The sequence below is a fragment of the Megalobrama amblycephala genome, linkage group LG18 (genome assembly GCF_018812025.1).
Source record: "Megalobrama amblycephala isolate DHTTF-2021 linkage group LG18, ASM1881202v1, whole genome shotgun sequence".
In the NCBI taxonomy this organism is placed as follows: domain Eukaryota; kingdom Metazoa; phylum Chordata; class Actinopteri; order Cypriniformes; family Xenocyprididae; genus Megalobrama; species Megalobrama amblycephala.
The window spans coordinates 6070419-6087329 of NC_063061.1; the positions used below are offsets into that span (position 1 = coordinate 6070419).

Sequence of the window (16911 nt, forward strand, 5' to 3'; positions counted from 1 at the left end):
TGCTTCTCTAGTGAGGAAACGGATCTGCTTGTGCGCGAGGTTAAAGCGTCAAGCAGACCATCTACGGGAAAAGCCAGATTCCACCAAAGCATTTTTATCTTTATGCACCCAATAATAATCTTTTACATTGTAAATTTTTGTTTTTAATATTTGGCATGTTTGTGTGCTGCTGCGTGTCCCTGTGTGTGTAATAAGCAGAGTGTACGTGCGTTGTACACCCGCATATAGGCGCATATTACTAACGCGCACTTTAAATAACAAAAAAATATTGCACCATTGACTCTGGACCAGGTCTCAGTTGGTCAATGGTGCAGTCAATTTCAGTTGTCTCAAAATAGCAACACGCCAACAGTGCGCCTGAACACACCTTGTTTTCAGACCAGCATGCCAATGGGCTAACAAATGGGTGCATATGCATTTGCTATTTAAAGGTCCCGTTCTTCGTGATCCCATGTTTCAAACTTTAGTTAGTGTGTAATGTTGTTGTTAGAGTATAAATAAAATCTGTAAAATTTTAAAGCTCAAAGTTCAATGCCAAGCGAGATATTTTATTTAACAGAAGTCGCCTACATCGAACGGCCAGTTTGGACTACATCCCTCTACTTCCTTCTTTAATGACGTCACTAAAACAGTTTTTTGACTAACCTCCGCCCACAGGAATACACAAGAGTTGCGTTTGTAGAGTGTGTTTGTAGCCATTTCGTCGAAACGCTGTTATTTTCATCCCGCAGTCCAATCACCGGGTCTGATTCCGGCTCAAATTGATAGGGTAAAATTAAAGACATGTTTACAATAACACTGAGCGCATGCATCTCCACGTTATGGTAAGAGGCGTGACTTTTCCGGGCAAGATGCGCTAAACTGCTGTCGAATCACAACACAGGAACCGCTGGCACAATCAGAACTCGTTACGTATTTCTGAAGGAGGGACTTCATAGAACAAGGAAGTCATCAGCCCGTTTATATGACAGTGGAAACAGCGGTATACAGATAAGTAAATTATGTGAAAAATACTGTGTTTTTTTACACGCGAAAGATGAACACATGTTATATTGCACACTATAAACACAATCAAAGCTTAAAAAAACCCCACAAAAAACGGGACCTTTAAACAATAGCTGGGCATGAAGATGAAAAAGGCATCGGGCTGAAACTAGCAAAAAACACTTGCCGGGTGTATGATAGGGCCCTATGGCTTGATTTACCAATACCTAAACAGCAATAAATGTTTTTTAAAACTATATTGTACAATGCCTCATATATGTTAAAAGATAAAAGGAAATGTAATCCCTTTAAACAAAAAGCTCTATTTGCTCACCATTTATTCACTTTAGGTGGAACAAAAACAAAATTAAAGAGATTTGTTTTGTGATATGAGCCCAAAGAAACTTGATTCTTCAACTTAATACTTGACAAAATTTGTAGGAAAAAAAAAAGGGAAAACAGGGGTGTTAAATGCTAATTCTGTTAGCATCATCTCCAGAGGGAGCAGTACGTCAAACTTGTGCCAGCCTTTTCATCATCTGAAATCATCTTATTAAAAAAAAGGTGGTGTTATTTTTAATTGGGGGTGGGTGATAGATGTTCTAGGGGACTGGTGCTGTGATGTTACACTGAATCAAATTCAGTACATTTTCAATCTGCTGACATAGTGGAAAATGAATTTCTGCTCCCAAAGCAAGGACATCACATTCAGTGACCCCTACTGAATATCGTGTGAGTGGTGGGTGGAGGGAGAGGAGGGGGCACTAAAATTAACGTCTGCTATCCTTCCGCTTTCATCTCAGATGCTTCTTTCATCGCTCTCTCTTGTGCATGTGCTTATGTTACTGGCAGATGGAATTGGTAGATTCCAATCAATGTTCTTCTTTGACTAATTACTCTGACAAAGATGGTAAGGATCCAGATGAATAGATGCCTGCTGAGCATGTCTGGCAACACACACACACACACACACACACACACACACGCTGTACCAAGAAACATGCCAAATATATCTTCATAAGCAGCTAGAAATCTGCAGTATAATGATTCTCTCTTGTTGATCTGGTTTGATGGCTCTGGATTTAGGCCACTGTTAAGGCCCTGATATACTCACTGCAAAGTTTTTTTTTTTTGTTGTTTGTTTGTTTTTTCTTTGCTCAGGGCTCAAAAGAAATTTGAAATGGCTGAACAATTATATACTGTTTATAAAAACTCTGACGCCGCCCACACTGTTGGGAGCTGTGTTTAAATGAATAGGTAGTACACAAGAAAAACAGTGTCAGTGTGGCTAAGTTTATTATCATTTCAAAATTCTGATTACAAATTCAATTTCAACTATAAAGTAGTAAACCTCGACGTGCTGAACAGGGGTGCGTTTCCCGTACGTCAACGTTACTCGCTGCTTTACTACCATAGTACAATGCATCGCTGAACAAATCAAAGAGCGAGTCACAACTGTTTCCCGAAACCGCATTATCGCAAACCTGTCATTCAGCCACGTTGGTTAATGATGTCATGCAGGTGATGGAGTAATAACATCTTCGAGAAACCGACTAAGCCTGCTTTCTCCCAAGGTTTTTTTTTTCCTCCATTTTAACACCTATTTGCCACTTGTTTGCCACCTGATGTCACCTGATGGAGTTTGGGTTCCTTGCCGCTGTCGCCTTTGGCTTGCTTAGTTGGGGACACTCGACATTTGATATTCAATAGTATTCTTGACATTTATTCAACAGTGCTTCTGATCTGCCTGCATTGACACTATTCTTTAAGAGCTGCTGTGCAGCCAAATTATGTACCAGCTATCAATGTAAAGCTGCTTTGACACAATCTGCATTGTAAAAAGCGCTATATAAATAAAGGTGACTTGACTTGACTTGACTTTACATGAATCCGTTTGAGATCGAATTATTGCTAGATTTTTTGCTATAAATTACAGATATGGTGTCTGAGGACTACTTCTCGTTTTTCAATTTCCAGATTCAATCGTAGGCTCGTTCTTACGTACTAGAGCATGTACGAACATGCACTCTTCAAAAACAGTGCTTAAAATCTCTTGACAAACTAAAATGACATTGTAAATGACATTTGTATATATTTGAAATAAAAGATATACATTGTACTTAATGTCAGCTTGCTTATTTTGCTCAAGATTAAGATTTATTAAGTCCACGTCATAAAAAAAAGAAACTATGCTTCCAAACACAGCTTGAGAGCTGTCGTTCCAACCATACAAGTTTGCGATGCAGTTTGTGAATGTTCAAATTAATATTTGTTGAACTATGTTTAGTAACGATGGAACTTCTAACGATGTTAGATGCTTTTTCACCCCAGATGAATCAGAGAAGATTTCCACATCAGAGAAGGTGGAACCCCAGAAAACACTCACTTACTGTTTGTCTTGGCCAGCGGTTTCAAACCACCCAAAGAAACTTCAATTTGACCACATTTTGTTCTAAATGACGTCATACCAGCTCAATTTTTGATTGAAGTATATCGGGGCCTTTATGATTGCGCACAGCCATTTTTTGATATAGTCTTAAGGTCATTGCACACTGAGTCCGAAATTTGCATGCAAAACTTTTGCATGTTAAAAAATAAATTCAACCTCACGTTATGTCAATCGCGTTTGCACACTGCCTCCGAAACTTTCGTCCGTCAAAAAAATATTCGGATCAGGTTCGATTTTCTGCGTTTTTCGCATCCGTGGCACGCATTTTGAGAGACGTTTTGACAATTCAGAGCCACCGTACGCGAACGCAAAAATCCAGAATGCCATCTGACAAGTTGATCCACGTCGTCTACAGCACAAAACAGCAGCACTGAATGACAAACAACGTGAGGAATACAAAGAGACCGAATATAAAGACAGATTGTGCCAGTAGTAAAGCATCAAACAGAGCCACTGACATCCTGAAGTAATCTTTGAAACTGTAGGGAAAACACCCTAGGAAGTAAAATTAGCTCAAATGAAATATTTATAGGGAATTATAAAGAGTTGTTTAGATTACGACCGAGCAACTGCGTTCATTTGCTCGAACCGTAATAAGCTCTTGTAGCGGATATAAATATCCAACAATCGTGAAAACACTGATTAAAGCCCGATAACTTGATCACAGTTTAAGACATTAAATTTTAGAATCACATAATACAAGACACTTTCTTTTTAAGATCTACAAGAGATTTGATTTATTCTAACACAAACTAATCTAACACAAACACACGCACATACACACACACATACATTCATATGCGTTGCAGTAAGAAGGAAATGAGAGAGAAAAGAGTTTTGAAAGAGAGAGAGAGAGAGAGAGAGAGATATGATTAACAGAATTCCTATCAATGCATTTCAAAGACCCGAACGAACCATGAATCATTAATTTAAATGCACCAGTTCAGTTTTCATCTGGAGGTACTTGCTTGCGTTGACTTAAAGGTGAATTTCCCTCGTCGTGCAGAGAAGGGTTTCCCAAGTCGATGATTGGTCCAGGTCAGGTCCGTGTGGAACAATGAAAGGAAGTCTCTTTGTCGCTGGAGTTGAAGCGGCAAAAGTCGTTGGTTGAACTTTGCGGCGAAACTTAGGACACAAGACTTTCAGCAGTAAAGGAAAATTAAGTAAAAGAAAAGAAAAGTGAGTGAAGGTTGGATGGCTTGAATGAGCGGCTTTGTCTGTTCTTCTTGTTACTCCATTGTTCTTGGTGCTTGTCTTGGCTTCTTTTCCCAGAACTAACCAACTCCTAGTTCACTATCTTGCAATATGATCATTTAAACGAAGTTAAAAGATGTTTGATAAGTCCATTAAAATTGTTGGAACAATTTTGAAGCAGTTTTATTTGTAGAACAGTCTCTTTGGCTTTCCTGTGAAGTAAGGAAACAAAAGGGGTCTGCATTGTCTCTGTTTCTTTGCTCTGGTGATCAAAGGGTCTATCATCTTGGGTGACCCTTTGGTATGTCACTTCTCCTGCTATCAGGAAGCATAGGGTCGTAAAAGCCATCAGCATTGGTTCTCTCTGTAGACGAGCCGGAGCCGAAACCTCGATTCTGAATTAGAAATTATGTTTTGAAAGAATCATCTTAATGATTCATTTGTCTGGTTCGTCCACAGTTCCTACAAAACGCTCAGATAATCCCGCAGCTCCTTGATGAGGTGAATTCTCCTTTCTCTCTATGCAATCTCGGGATTGAATGGACCCAATATTTCCTCTTTCTTTTTCTCCTTCACTGCTTGAAGACTTCATTTTGTATTGTTTTGCGATTTTTTTTTTTTTCGCAACGCATTCATTAATACGCATCGGACTCAGTGTGCAAGGTCTCTGTGCGTGATGAATTTTTAGGATTGCGAATACGAAAAAAACGCATGCGAAAATTTCGGACTCAGTGTGCAAAGGCCTTTATTCTTTATCTTCAGACAAAAATGCTTATTAGTCTTAGTTGCATTTTAGCAATTTTTGTCTTTCATAGTTTTAGTCTAGTTTTAGTCTACGAAAAGTCATTGCATTTTTGTCAACTTTTAGTCATCACTTTTAGTCAAACTGCAGTTACAAACATTAATTTTTGTAGCCATTTTATATGTAGTCTTTAGACAAAAATAGTTTTTCTCTCTTTAGACCAATTGAATTAAGCTGATGAGGAATTTGAATCAAGGTAACAGGCTGTATTGACATCGCACTCTTAGCAGTAGCACTTGTGCAATTCTACATACCCCTTTTCCTTAGTTGGATATCAGCCTTCATTTTGCAGATTTACCCTGTTGAAAAAAAAATGTTTTGAATCATGGCAACTGGTTTGAGCTGGTCCTTAGTTGGTCCGTAGCTAGTCATGAGCTGGTTTAAGATGGTCAATTGCTGGTTCTAAGCAATGAGCTCCAGCTCAGGATCAGCTTAAACCAGCTCAAACCAGCTGTCATGCTTTAAAACATACCTAATCAGCATATGCTGTTTTTTAAACAGGGTAGTAGCAGAAAACAGAGCAAGTGGCTCGTGACTACATGACTTGTATTTAAGCAGAAAATCTCAAATGAAGATCGCAGAACTCCAGCTTACTTGTTTTTCTGTGTTTTTAGATCACCAGTGCTTTATTCTCAGTATAGAGAGAGCGAGTGTGCATGGTTGCCAAATTGCAAAGATTAAGTAAAACACCGGGTAGAAATGTCTCAGGTTACAGATGTAACCCCTGTTCCCTGAGTAAGGGAACGAGACGCTACGTCAGTGACATGATGGGAACCCATAACGTCACTGACGTAGCGTCGATAGTTCCCACGAAAGGGAACCATGTTCTTTTAACAGAAAAGCTCTGATTGGGGGAGTTTAAATTCTTGAAATCTGGCAACTGTAAGCATGAAAGCATGTAAAATCACTTGTTTTGGCAGCAGACTATAAGACTAAAGTTTTGTCTCCTTTATTTGACAAAAACAAAGAGTGATTTTGGTCAAGTTTTTTTTTTTTTTTTTTTTTTACCACATTTCAGTCTCGTATTTTCTCGTCAACGATATTGCATGTTGATATAGTCACAGTTATCGTTTAATGACGTTGGTGTCGTCTCATCATCGTCTCGTCTTAGTCATGGAAAAAAGATAATCAACAAAAAATTTTCATCATACATTTCATTAACGAAATTAACACTGGTCAGGAAAGATGTATGTCATGACAAGGAGCCATGTGTTGCGATTTAATGTTGTATTTTACTTTTAGGAGACCATTAGCTCTTGCACTTGATTGCAAGCACAAAATCCCTTTTCCCCAAAATCCCTGTCTATATATACCTTTACAATTCTGACATGTATGAGTGAGCTAATGAGCAGTAAAAACCAACTGCCATCACTGTAACACAATCTAGGCTAAACTCGCCTCGGAATCCCACAGGTTTTTCCAGCATCAGTTTCTTTCCAGGTTATTGAGTCACACTTGTAACCAAGCCTGCTCCGCCACCGACAATCCAATTCATGGCAGTTTGTGCGAGCGATTTACAGCCAACTACGGTTGGCTCCAATGGCATTTTGCAGATCGTAAAAGACCCTGCGCAGTAATACAAACTTATTAATGAATGTATTAGCTGCAACGCATCCCTAGAGCCTGCAATATGGGAAAAAGAGAGAAGGCAGAGAGCGCGGCTAGATGGGGAGGGTTGATGAGTCATCCTACCCGGTTTGTGAGCTGGGGTCGAAAAGCATGAGGAAGATCCACACGCAGGGGACGCGTGCTGTGAGCTTGCGGAGAACGGCAGCCATATCGCTCTGAGTCCTGAAAGCCTGCAGAAAGAAGAGAGTAAGGATGGTGAGAACAAGCAAATTAGAGAAGTGGAGAACTATGAGAATATGGAATACAAGCTCTTGTGTGGTTGGAATGACAGCCTTTGAGCTGTGGTTAGAAACTTAGTTTCTTGTTTTTATGACATGTGGACTTAATAAATCTTGAGCAAAATAAGCAAGCTGACATTAAGTGCAATGTACATCTTTTATTTGAATATATACAAATATCATTTACATATTTTAGTTTGTCAAGAGATTTTAAGCACCATTTTTGAACAGTGTGCATGTGTGCACGTGCTCTAGTACGCAAGAACAAACCTATGGTTGAATCTGGAAATAAAGCAAAATAACTGAGAAAAATTAGAATTAGTATTCTAATGCCATGTCTGTAATTTATAGCAAGAAATCTAGCATTAATTCGACCTCATACGGATTCATTTAAAGAAGTTATTACTCCACCATCTGTGTGACATCATTCACCAACATGGCTGAACGACAGGTTTGTGACAATATGGTTTCGGGAAACAGTCATGACTAGCTAGTTGATTTGTTCAGCAATGCATTGTACTATGGTAGTGAAGCAGCGAGTTACATCGTTGTATGGGAAACACACCCCAGTTCACATTTGTAACCGTGTTTTAACGGCACATTTGAGGCATCAGGTTTAACAAAAAAATAAATAAAAAAGTGTCAAATAGAAAGGCAGAGTTAAAATCTTCGCTAATGTCCTTGTGCTTCTCAATTGTACTGTAGATCAATACACTCCACCTGTGCCGAAACAACAATGACAATGCAGTTACTGTTAGCAGACATTTCTTGATGAAAGTGCCATATACAACAAATATGATAAGCCACCTTCACCTGTTTTGTTTTTAAGAAAACACACAAGATTAAATCAATGACAATGAATGCATGTTAAACATCAGGGCAAAATTCAGAATTTAAGAATGGCATTTCAAATAGATTTTGTCTGTCTGTCTGTCTGTCGGTCTGTAAGTCCTTTAAAAACACTAAACACTTTTGTAAACCTGTCAAGCAATCATTCAAAGATTAACTTTTCTTTTCTTGGTAAAATTCTGCAAACCTTGCTACCTCAATTTAAATTCAGGAATTAAATTTGATTTAAAGTTCTAAGGTATTTTAAGTTTTTTTTTTTTTTTTTTTTCTTTAAATGTTTATTTAATAATTGGACAAACTATAGTTACTATAATAATGTATATAAAAATAGTAAATAAAAATTATATATTATTTTTGTTTTATATTATAACTCTATATTTTCCCTAAATATAACCAAATTCATGTCCTTAAAGCCATGATGAAAACTAAAAAAGTCAACCATTACATCTAAAATTGTTATGCACTGGTAACCCCACTAGCTGATCACCAAAAAGTATTTATTTGTTTGTTTGAAGAAGAAAATGTATTGTGTCAAAGATTATATATAGCAGTAATATCAGTTCAGTCATGACAACTCTCTGAGGGTTTAGCATGGTGACGGATATGACAATGTTAATGTATTTGGGAATAGATCTGCTACAATCTGCTGCTGCTGCAGAGCAAGTACAGAGACTTGATACTGCCAATGCATACACAGACATGCTGCTGCTGCTGCACATATAACATACCTGAAATAACCTCCCAACAAAGCAGGGGACACAGCAAATGGACCATACAAGCCAATATATGAATGCTACTGAGTATAAGAAAACAAGCTGCTGCATCAGCAGACATGCATACTGTACATCACCACACATGGGATGACAGTAAACAGAATATGACAGGACAATAAGGCCCCCAAACAAGCAGATCTACCATAAATCTAGTAAAAGAATGTTCACCTATCTCAGATGTTGAATTTCAGAGGAATACTGCAAGTGTGCTGCAAACTCTTTCTGATTGTTTCTGCAAAACAGCTTGCAGAAACAAACACAGAACCAAACTATTTAGTTCACCCAAAAATGAAAATTCTGTCATTAATTATTTACCCTTATGTCATTCCACACCCGTAAGAGCTTCATTCATCTTCACAACACAAATTAAGATATTTTTGATAAAATCTGATGGCTCAGTGAGGCCTCCATTGCCAGCAAGATAATTAACACTTTCAAATGCCCAGAAAGCTACTAAAGACATATTTAAATGTTCATGTGACTACAGTGGTTCAACCTTAATATTATGAAGTGACAAGAATACTTTTTGTGTGCCAAAAAAAACAAAATAACGACTTTATTCAACAAAATCTAGTGATGGCCGAAAGCTTTACGAATCTTTTGTTTGGAATCAGTGGTTTGGAGCGTGCATCAGACTGCCAAAGTCACGTGATTTCAGTAACGTCATAAGTGTTTCGACATGTTTCAAAATTTCAATGGTTCAAATTCACTTTGGCAGTTTGATTCACGCTCTGAAACACTGATTCGAAACAAAAGATTCATAAAGCTTCAAAGCTTCATGAAGCAGTGTTTTGAAATCACCCATCGCTAGATATTGTTGAAAAGTCGTTATTTAGGGGGTTTTATGGTGCACAAAAAGTATTCTCGTCGCTTCATAACATTAAGGTTGAACCACTGTAGTCACATGAACTGTTTTAAAATGTCTTTAGTCCCTTTCTGGGCATTGAAGGTGTTAATTAACTTGCTGTCAATGGAGGCCTCACTGAGCCATCGGATTTTATCAAAAATGTCTTAATTTGTAGTTAATAGTTAAGCAAGGAACTCATTAACTGCAGAATCAGCTCGAGCCATGTTAGATGATGTCGTTGTTTGCAGTTGCATTAAGAATCAGCCTGCATCATCTAGAGTTTCCTGACTCAACTATATTTTTGTTTATATATTAGTTCGGTAAACACTTTTTAATGCCATCTGTCATTGTCATTTTTATGTCTAACAGTATATTTGGTAAGAACTTCTGTATCAGATCAATCCCTAGACATGTCAGCGTGAGAATGCAACCTGTTTGTGACAAGTGTTTGCTGGAACCCACTGTGCAGAGCAGTGCTGCAAGAATTTGATTAAAATGTCTGGAGATTTTTTTGCTCTGATAGCCCGCCAAATGGCAGCCTGCAGTCACATTTCCTCTGTTAACTTTGCAGAACTTTTTTATGGATATGTATCTATATCTAAAGCAGCTTGGGGCAAACATGTCTCTGATAGGAGGCTTGGAAATGTTTTCACTTGTAAAATTTTGAGAGGAAGATTAATATGATCATTTATATGCAAGCTAGAGTTCCTCTAAGTGCATTGAGAATTAGGAGCGGACTTTAATCTAATTGCAAAGAGCCAAAAACAAAAATGCAATGCCTTTGCAAAGCAGCACTTTAACTCAACAAACACAAAGTAATTTATTTAACAAAAGTAATCTGCAGTATAGGCAACTGCATTCAGAGCAGGCTGGGTTTTTTTTTTTTTTTTCTGCTAGTACTTGTGAAGCCATTATTGCTATGTTCCTAGTGGCAACACCTGTGTATGCTCAATGCATTTCAAAGGATTAATGAAACTCTCTCACACACATACACACCCTTGCATACTTTGATTCAAGAAAAAAAGAATGAACTGAACTGAAGTCTCAGCACCTTTGACTGATCCACGATCAACAACGAGGAGAAATGAGATATTGCCCATGTCGGCGTCCCACGTTGGCCCACTGCTATGGCTTATCTTAAATTAAAAGGTGAAAATACATTAGGTTCCAAGGTGCTTGTGGGCTTTGCAGCAGTGCTACCCTTCATTTTATAGTCTGCTGCCAGACATACACAGTAGAACCTAAGCACAAGGGTAGCATGATAAATAAGTTCTTCATCTACCCTATTGATCTGTCTTTCTTTTCTCAAAGCTGTGGCACCTTTACGCATCATGTTCCATCTACAGCACTAGTACAGAACAGCAGAAATTCCTTCTCTTGTTGTATGATTTTTCCTGTTGACTATAATCTATATTAAAGAAACAAACTAACAAATAAAAAAAACTCATTATTCAACCCATCCATTAAAGGTCTTGAAGTCCCAACTAATGATCTGATGAGAGGAATCAAGTGGTTTTGACTAGGAACTAAGCACTGTTGGTGTGCTTCTATGAAGGATTGGGAAACACTACTGTATTTAATGAAAAACTACTATAGTAATTGTAACGAAGGCAGGACTCAGAGTAAGATCCAAATGCAGCGTTTTATTTGAAGTGAGCGTGGTCGTACAGGCAGGGTCAAACAGGAACAAACAGGAGCAATAAGGAACAGGCAGAGTCGTAGTCAGGGTACAGGCAAGGATCGAGGCAGGCAGCAATGGGTCATAAAACAGGAATCAGGCAGGAACAGTAACAGACAGGCAGACAGGGAAATAACGCTTGGAATTGTACACTGAGGAAACAAGACTTCGCGGTGAGGTGGTGTGTGTATGAGTCTTTTATAGTCCAGGTAATGTGTGGCAGCTGGGTGTGGTGATTAGTGTGGAGTGATTGTGAAGTGAGTGCAGGTGATGAGCAATGGAGGATCATGGGAAATGTAGTCCGGGATGTGACAGGAACAGACGTGATCGTGACATAACGCCCCCCTCCCGGAAGGCGCGTCCTCGCGGCGTAGATGACACCAATAGGGAGGGGGGTGGGTGCATTGGAGCTCTAGTGGCGGACAGGAACGGAGTCTCCAATGCAGGTTCCCGGGCCGCCATGGCGGGTCAGGTGCCACGGGCAGCCATGGCGGGTCAGGTGCCACGGGCAGCCATGGCGGGTCAGGTGCCATGGGCAGCCATGGCGGGTCAGGTGCCACGGGCAGCCATGGTGAGTCCGGAGTGTCAGAAGGCCATGGGGGATCAGGTGGCTTGGGTAACCTCGGCAGGTCAGGTGACTTGAGCAACCACGGCAGGTCAGGCGGGTCAGGTGGCTTGGGCAGCCACAGCAGGTCAGGTGGTCTGGGTGACCACGGTAGGTCAGGTGGTTTGGGTAACCACGGTAGGTCAGGCGGTTTGGGTAACCACGGTAGGTCAGGTGGTTTGGGTAACCACGGTAGGTCCGGTGGTTTGGGTAACCACGGCAGGTTAGGGTCCATAAACGGCCATAATAGTTCAAAGGCCAATGACGGCAGTGGCCAGGCAGAGTGCCCACCCATAAGCTCCCCGCCCTCAGGTATACTGCCCCCCCCAAAAAAGTTCTTGGGGATTTCAACGGGGTCTGTTGCGGCCTCGTGGGCAAGGAGTTCAGGTGGTTCCGGCAGGGCCAGGCGTTCGGGTGGTGCCGGCAGGGCGAGACGCCTGGGTGGCGCTGACAGAGCAAGGAGTTTGGGCGGCGTTGGCAGGGCTAGGAGCTTGGATGGCGCCGGCAGGGCCAGGAGCTCGGGTGGTGCTGGCAGGGCAAGGAGTTCAGGTGGTGCTGGCAAGGCAGGGAGTTCAGGTGGCGCCGGCAGAGCGAGAAGCGCAGGTGGCGCCGGCAGGGCAAGAAGCGCAGGTGGCGCCGGCAGGGCAAGAAGCGCAGGTGGCGCCGGCAGGGCAAGAAGCGCAGGTGGCGCCGGCCGAGCAAGCAGCTTGGGCGTAAGAGGGGGAAGAACGGAAGAAGCCTTCCTCCTCCTCTTCCGAGGATGAGGCGATGCCGCCATCTTGTCCGTAGACACAGGCGATGCCGCCATCTTGTCCGTAGACACAGGCGATGCCGCCATCTTGTCCGTAGACACAGGCGATGCCGCCATCTTGTCCGTAGACACAGGCGATGCGGCCATCTTGTCCATAGACACAGGCGATGAGGCCATCTTGTCCGTAGACACAGGCGAACTTGAGAGTGTTGCAACCGGAGTACTTGAGAGCGTTGCAACCGGTTGGTTTGAGAGCGAAGCGGCCGGCGAGGACTTGGGGATGCCAGCTGCTCGGACCGTAGTCAGTGGAGGATCAGCCACACTGGAACGCAACCCTCTCCGCTCCCGGACTGATCTAGAGACGTGACGTGACTCTGGGTGATCAGCGGCGACGTGACTTTGCTCTGGGCGATCAGCGGCGACGTGACGTTGCTCTGGGCGATCAGCGGCGACGTGACGTTGCTCTGGGCGATCAGCGGAGACGTAGCGTTGCTCTGGGCGATCAGCGAAGACGTGACGTTGCTCTGGGCGATCAGCGAAGACGTGACGTTGCTCTGGGCGATCAGCGAAGACGTGACGTTGCTCTGGGCGATCAGCGAAGACGTGACGTTGCTCTGGGCGATCAGCGAAGGCGTGACGTTGCTCTGGGCGATCAGCGAAGGCGTGACGTTGCTCTGGGCGATCAGCGAAGGCGTGATGTGATGTTGTAATGGTAGCAGCCATTTTGTGAGGGTCCACTGGTGCGGCGGCCATTACGTGATTCACTGCTGTGACGTGTTCCTCCGCGACTCCCACAGTAAATGGAGAACCAACTGACAACAGAGCATAGTCCATAAAACCGCAGAGTGATGAACGCGGTCCCTCTCGTCTTAATCTACTCTGGAGAGGTTGGTTGATGCCATCACAAAAAAAGTCAATAAGAGCACAGTCAGGCCAGTCTGCATAATGGGCAATATCCAGAAACTTCTGAATATGGTCCTCCAGGGTACTATTACCTTGACGAAGGTGGATGAGACATATAGCTGGGTCCATGCTGATGCTGAATGTGACGGAAACACTCACGGTAGCTGCTGGATCTTGGTGTGGCGAAGTCTTCTGTAACGAAGGCAGGACTCAGAGTAAGATCCAAATGCAGCGTTTTATTTGAAGTGAGCGTGGTCGTACAGGCAGGGTCAAACAGGAACAAACAGGAGCAATAAGGAACAGGCAGAGTCGTAGTCAGGGTACAGGCAAGGATCGAGGCAGGCAGCAATGGGTCATAAAACAGGAATCAGGCAGGAACAGTAACAGACAGGCAGACAGGGAAATAACGCTTGGAATTGTACACTGAGGAAACAAGACTTCGCGGTGAGGTGGTGTGTGTATGAGTCTTTTATAGTCCAGGTAATGTGTGGCAGCTGGGTGTGGTGATTAGTGTGGAGTGATTGTGAAGTGAGTGCAGGTGATGAGCAATGGAGGATCATGGGAAATGTAGTCCGGGATGTGACAGGAACAGACGTGATCGTGACAGTAATATATTCAATATATAGTTCTCATTCAGGATTTAGTGAAAAATGTATTCCTCACAGATAGCATGGGTTCCCATCCTCTTTCGTTATATGGAAAAGCAATGTGATCGCATGAGTATTCCTATGTATTTTACGTAAAATGTGTTTCTACTACATGCACATTTACTTACGTTTCAATAGACACTAAAACATACAATACTGACATACCGACATGTTGTGTGAGGAACATAACCAAATTTAAGTCTTTATTCAACAATCTTTTTCTAGATCCTCGGTAGCAACAGTCAAATCCTGCACTCATTAAAAATTAAACATTTGCCACCTCAGGAAGTGTTATGACAGTGTTATCACATCAGTGATATCAAATGCTCATTGGCTCTAACCTGTTTTGTCCCCGATTGCAACATGCCATTCTTGGGGTGATGTATGCGGTTGAATGAGATATGCACACTTCCACGGAGTGGATCAGGATAATATTTTCAGCGATTAACATCATCCATTTCATTCTGTACAACATACAAATCTACTGTACACCACCAGAGAGTGCACTGAATGTAACACATCATAGTTTGCAGGGCTCTAGACTAACATTTGAGAGAGTTCTACAGCTGATTTGGGAGCGCCGGGGGGATTTTTAATTAATTTAATCATAAAATTACTATTGTTTTGCATTAAGTGCAGTTACTAATAATATTACGTTTGTTCATTAACTTTTATTAACAACAATAATGTGCAAAAAACAAATTTTTATACTGAAATTTTTGGGCTGGTACGAATACCATTTTTTGAGCTTCGAAGCTCAGGTAGTAATCCACAACGAATATTCGAAGCTTTGGAAGGAGGGGGCTGAACATGTTCATCTCTCTAATAAAGGCAGTGTAACGAGTATAAATATGGTGTGGCCCCTTTAAGAGCTGTGTGCTCGCAGTTGAACTGTCGATCTGCATTGTATGTGTAACTCGAGCACCACATGTATGCGGTTATTTCTGTTTTTCTGTTGCTTATTTAAGCTTTTTTCTTTACTAAGTAACGTGGTGGACGGCATAACATTTGCGACGGACAGTTACACGAGATTCATGGGGAATAAAGTGCCAGTTGTGAAATGTCAATCGCCTCTGTGAAGTCTGTCTGGTATCAATAACTCAAGCTAAGTGAGCTATCCCTATTTGCTCTGTATTTTGCTTCTATTTTCCACAATGTCAAAGCAACGTAGCTTAACCCAAAATACAAGCTCATGCAGTTGTGCGCTTCAGACAGAATACTCCAGTTGCAGGGAACACATTAGTAGGTTAAAAAGCAAATATATTTAAGTATAATAAGGTTGGGTTCCTTCAACTGTCCATCCTATTAAAAATGGCTAGGCTATATAAGATAATTGTAAAAAAGAGTATTGTATTTCACCAGATTTTATAGTGTAAACATATTCAAACGCGAATGAGAACTGTTTCGCATGTGGGGGATGCCAGGTGTGAGAAAAAAAAAAAGTAAAAAAAAAAGGAATATTCAAATCAAATGAATATCGAATACCAACCCACCGAACAAATATTCGAATAATCGAATATTTGGGTCCAGCCCTAGAAAATTTACCATCTTTCTTCTATAGCATCATAATAAACTTCAGGGATTATAAAAGGAGCGCTCTTTACTTGTTTTGTGTAATTCAGTCACAAATTGAAAAAAAAGTCTTTGTTTTTCATGAGACTTTGTGACTTCTGACTTTTTTTTCCATATATTAGGGAATGGAAATGGCTAATAAGCCAATAAGTGCTCCTCTGCCACCATCTTCTAGTTATAGTTGTAACTTCATGTCTTTTTTTCTTAAATAAAAGTGTTTGTTTGCCATTAAGTGTTAGTTTTCCTACATCCTTAAACTTTTAGTTTCACAAATCATCACATTAAAAACAACATTAAAATTGAATAATATTTAGAGCTTTGAAGTGCTGGTAAAAGTGCGAAGCACTTGAAAGCCCTTGAAAAGTGTTTTTTAAATGAGGTTGTATGAAACCTGAGATGAATAATGTAAAAACATTTGACTATTTTCTGCCACAATACCATGATTACAGTTAACATTACTACAATGAATCCATAATGAAAGTTGGTGATTTGTGGAATGAAATGCCTTCTATAACTAGTTTGTTCATGTCACAAAAGTGAACAGTGAAAAGTGATGCGAAATGTGCAAGAGGAAATGTAATATAATTTTTCACAAATGCCACCATAGGCATGTTTTTTGAATGAGCTTAGATTTTTCTGATTGTTTCATTTTAGGGTACATGATTAAGGGATAATGAATGAATTATAGATATAAAACTGTGAAAATGTAACTATATAAATATATTTATCATAAATATCATAATAAAAATATTTTTAGTTTCTATAGCTGTAAATACAGTATGTAGACTGCTTATGTGTTATATGCTGTCAGTATGTCCATAGTGTATGTTTAATAATCTACTCAACATACAAAAATACCTGTAAATGTTATACATTTTGTTAAATGACTCGACGACGACAAAAAAAAAAATGAGAGGTTTGGAAAAACATGACATTATTTTATTTTCGTGTGGACTTTGCTTATAAACTGTGAACTTCGTCTAAAGAAAATCCATAATTCAGTGACTGCAG

General features: G+C 40.7%; 1 protein-coding gene across 2 annotated transcripts in view; it reads right to left on the reverse strand.

The window, feature by feature from the left end:
- Positions 1-16911, reverse strand: part of gabra3 (gamma-aminobutyric acid type A receptor subunit alpha3) — a 268591-nt gene that overhangs the window by 222485 nt on the left and 29195 nt on the right. For both annotated transcript variants that reach the window (XM_048165836.1, XM_048165837.1), the window contains exon 2: positions 7122-7228. In XM_048165836.1, coding sequence (XP_048021793.1) covers positions 7122-7207 — 86 coding nt within the window. In that variant the 5' untranslated portion in view covers positions 7208-7228. The remainder of the gene's footprint in view (positions 1-7121; positions 7229-16911) is intronic.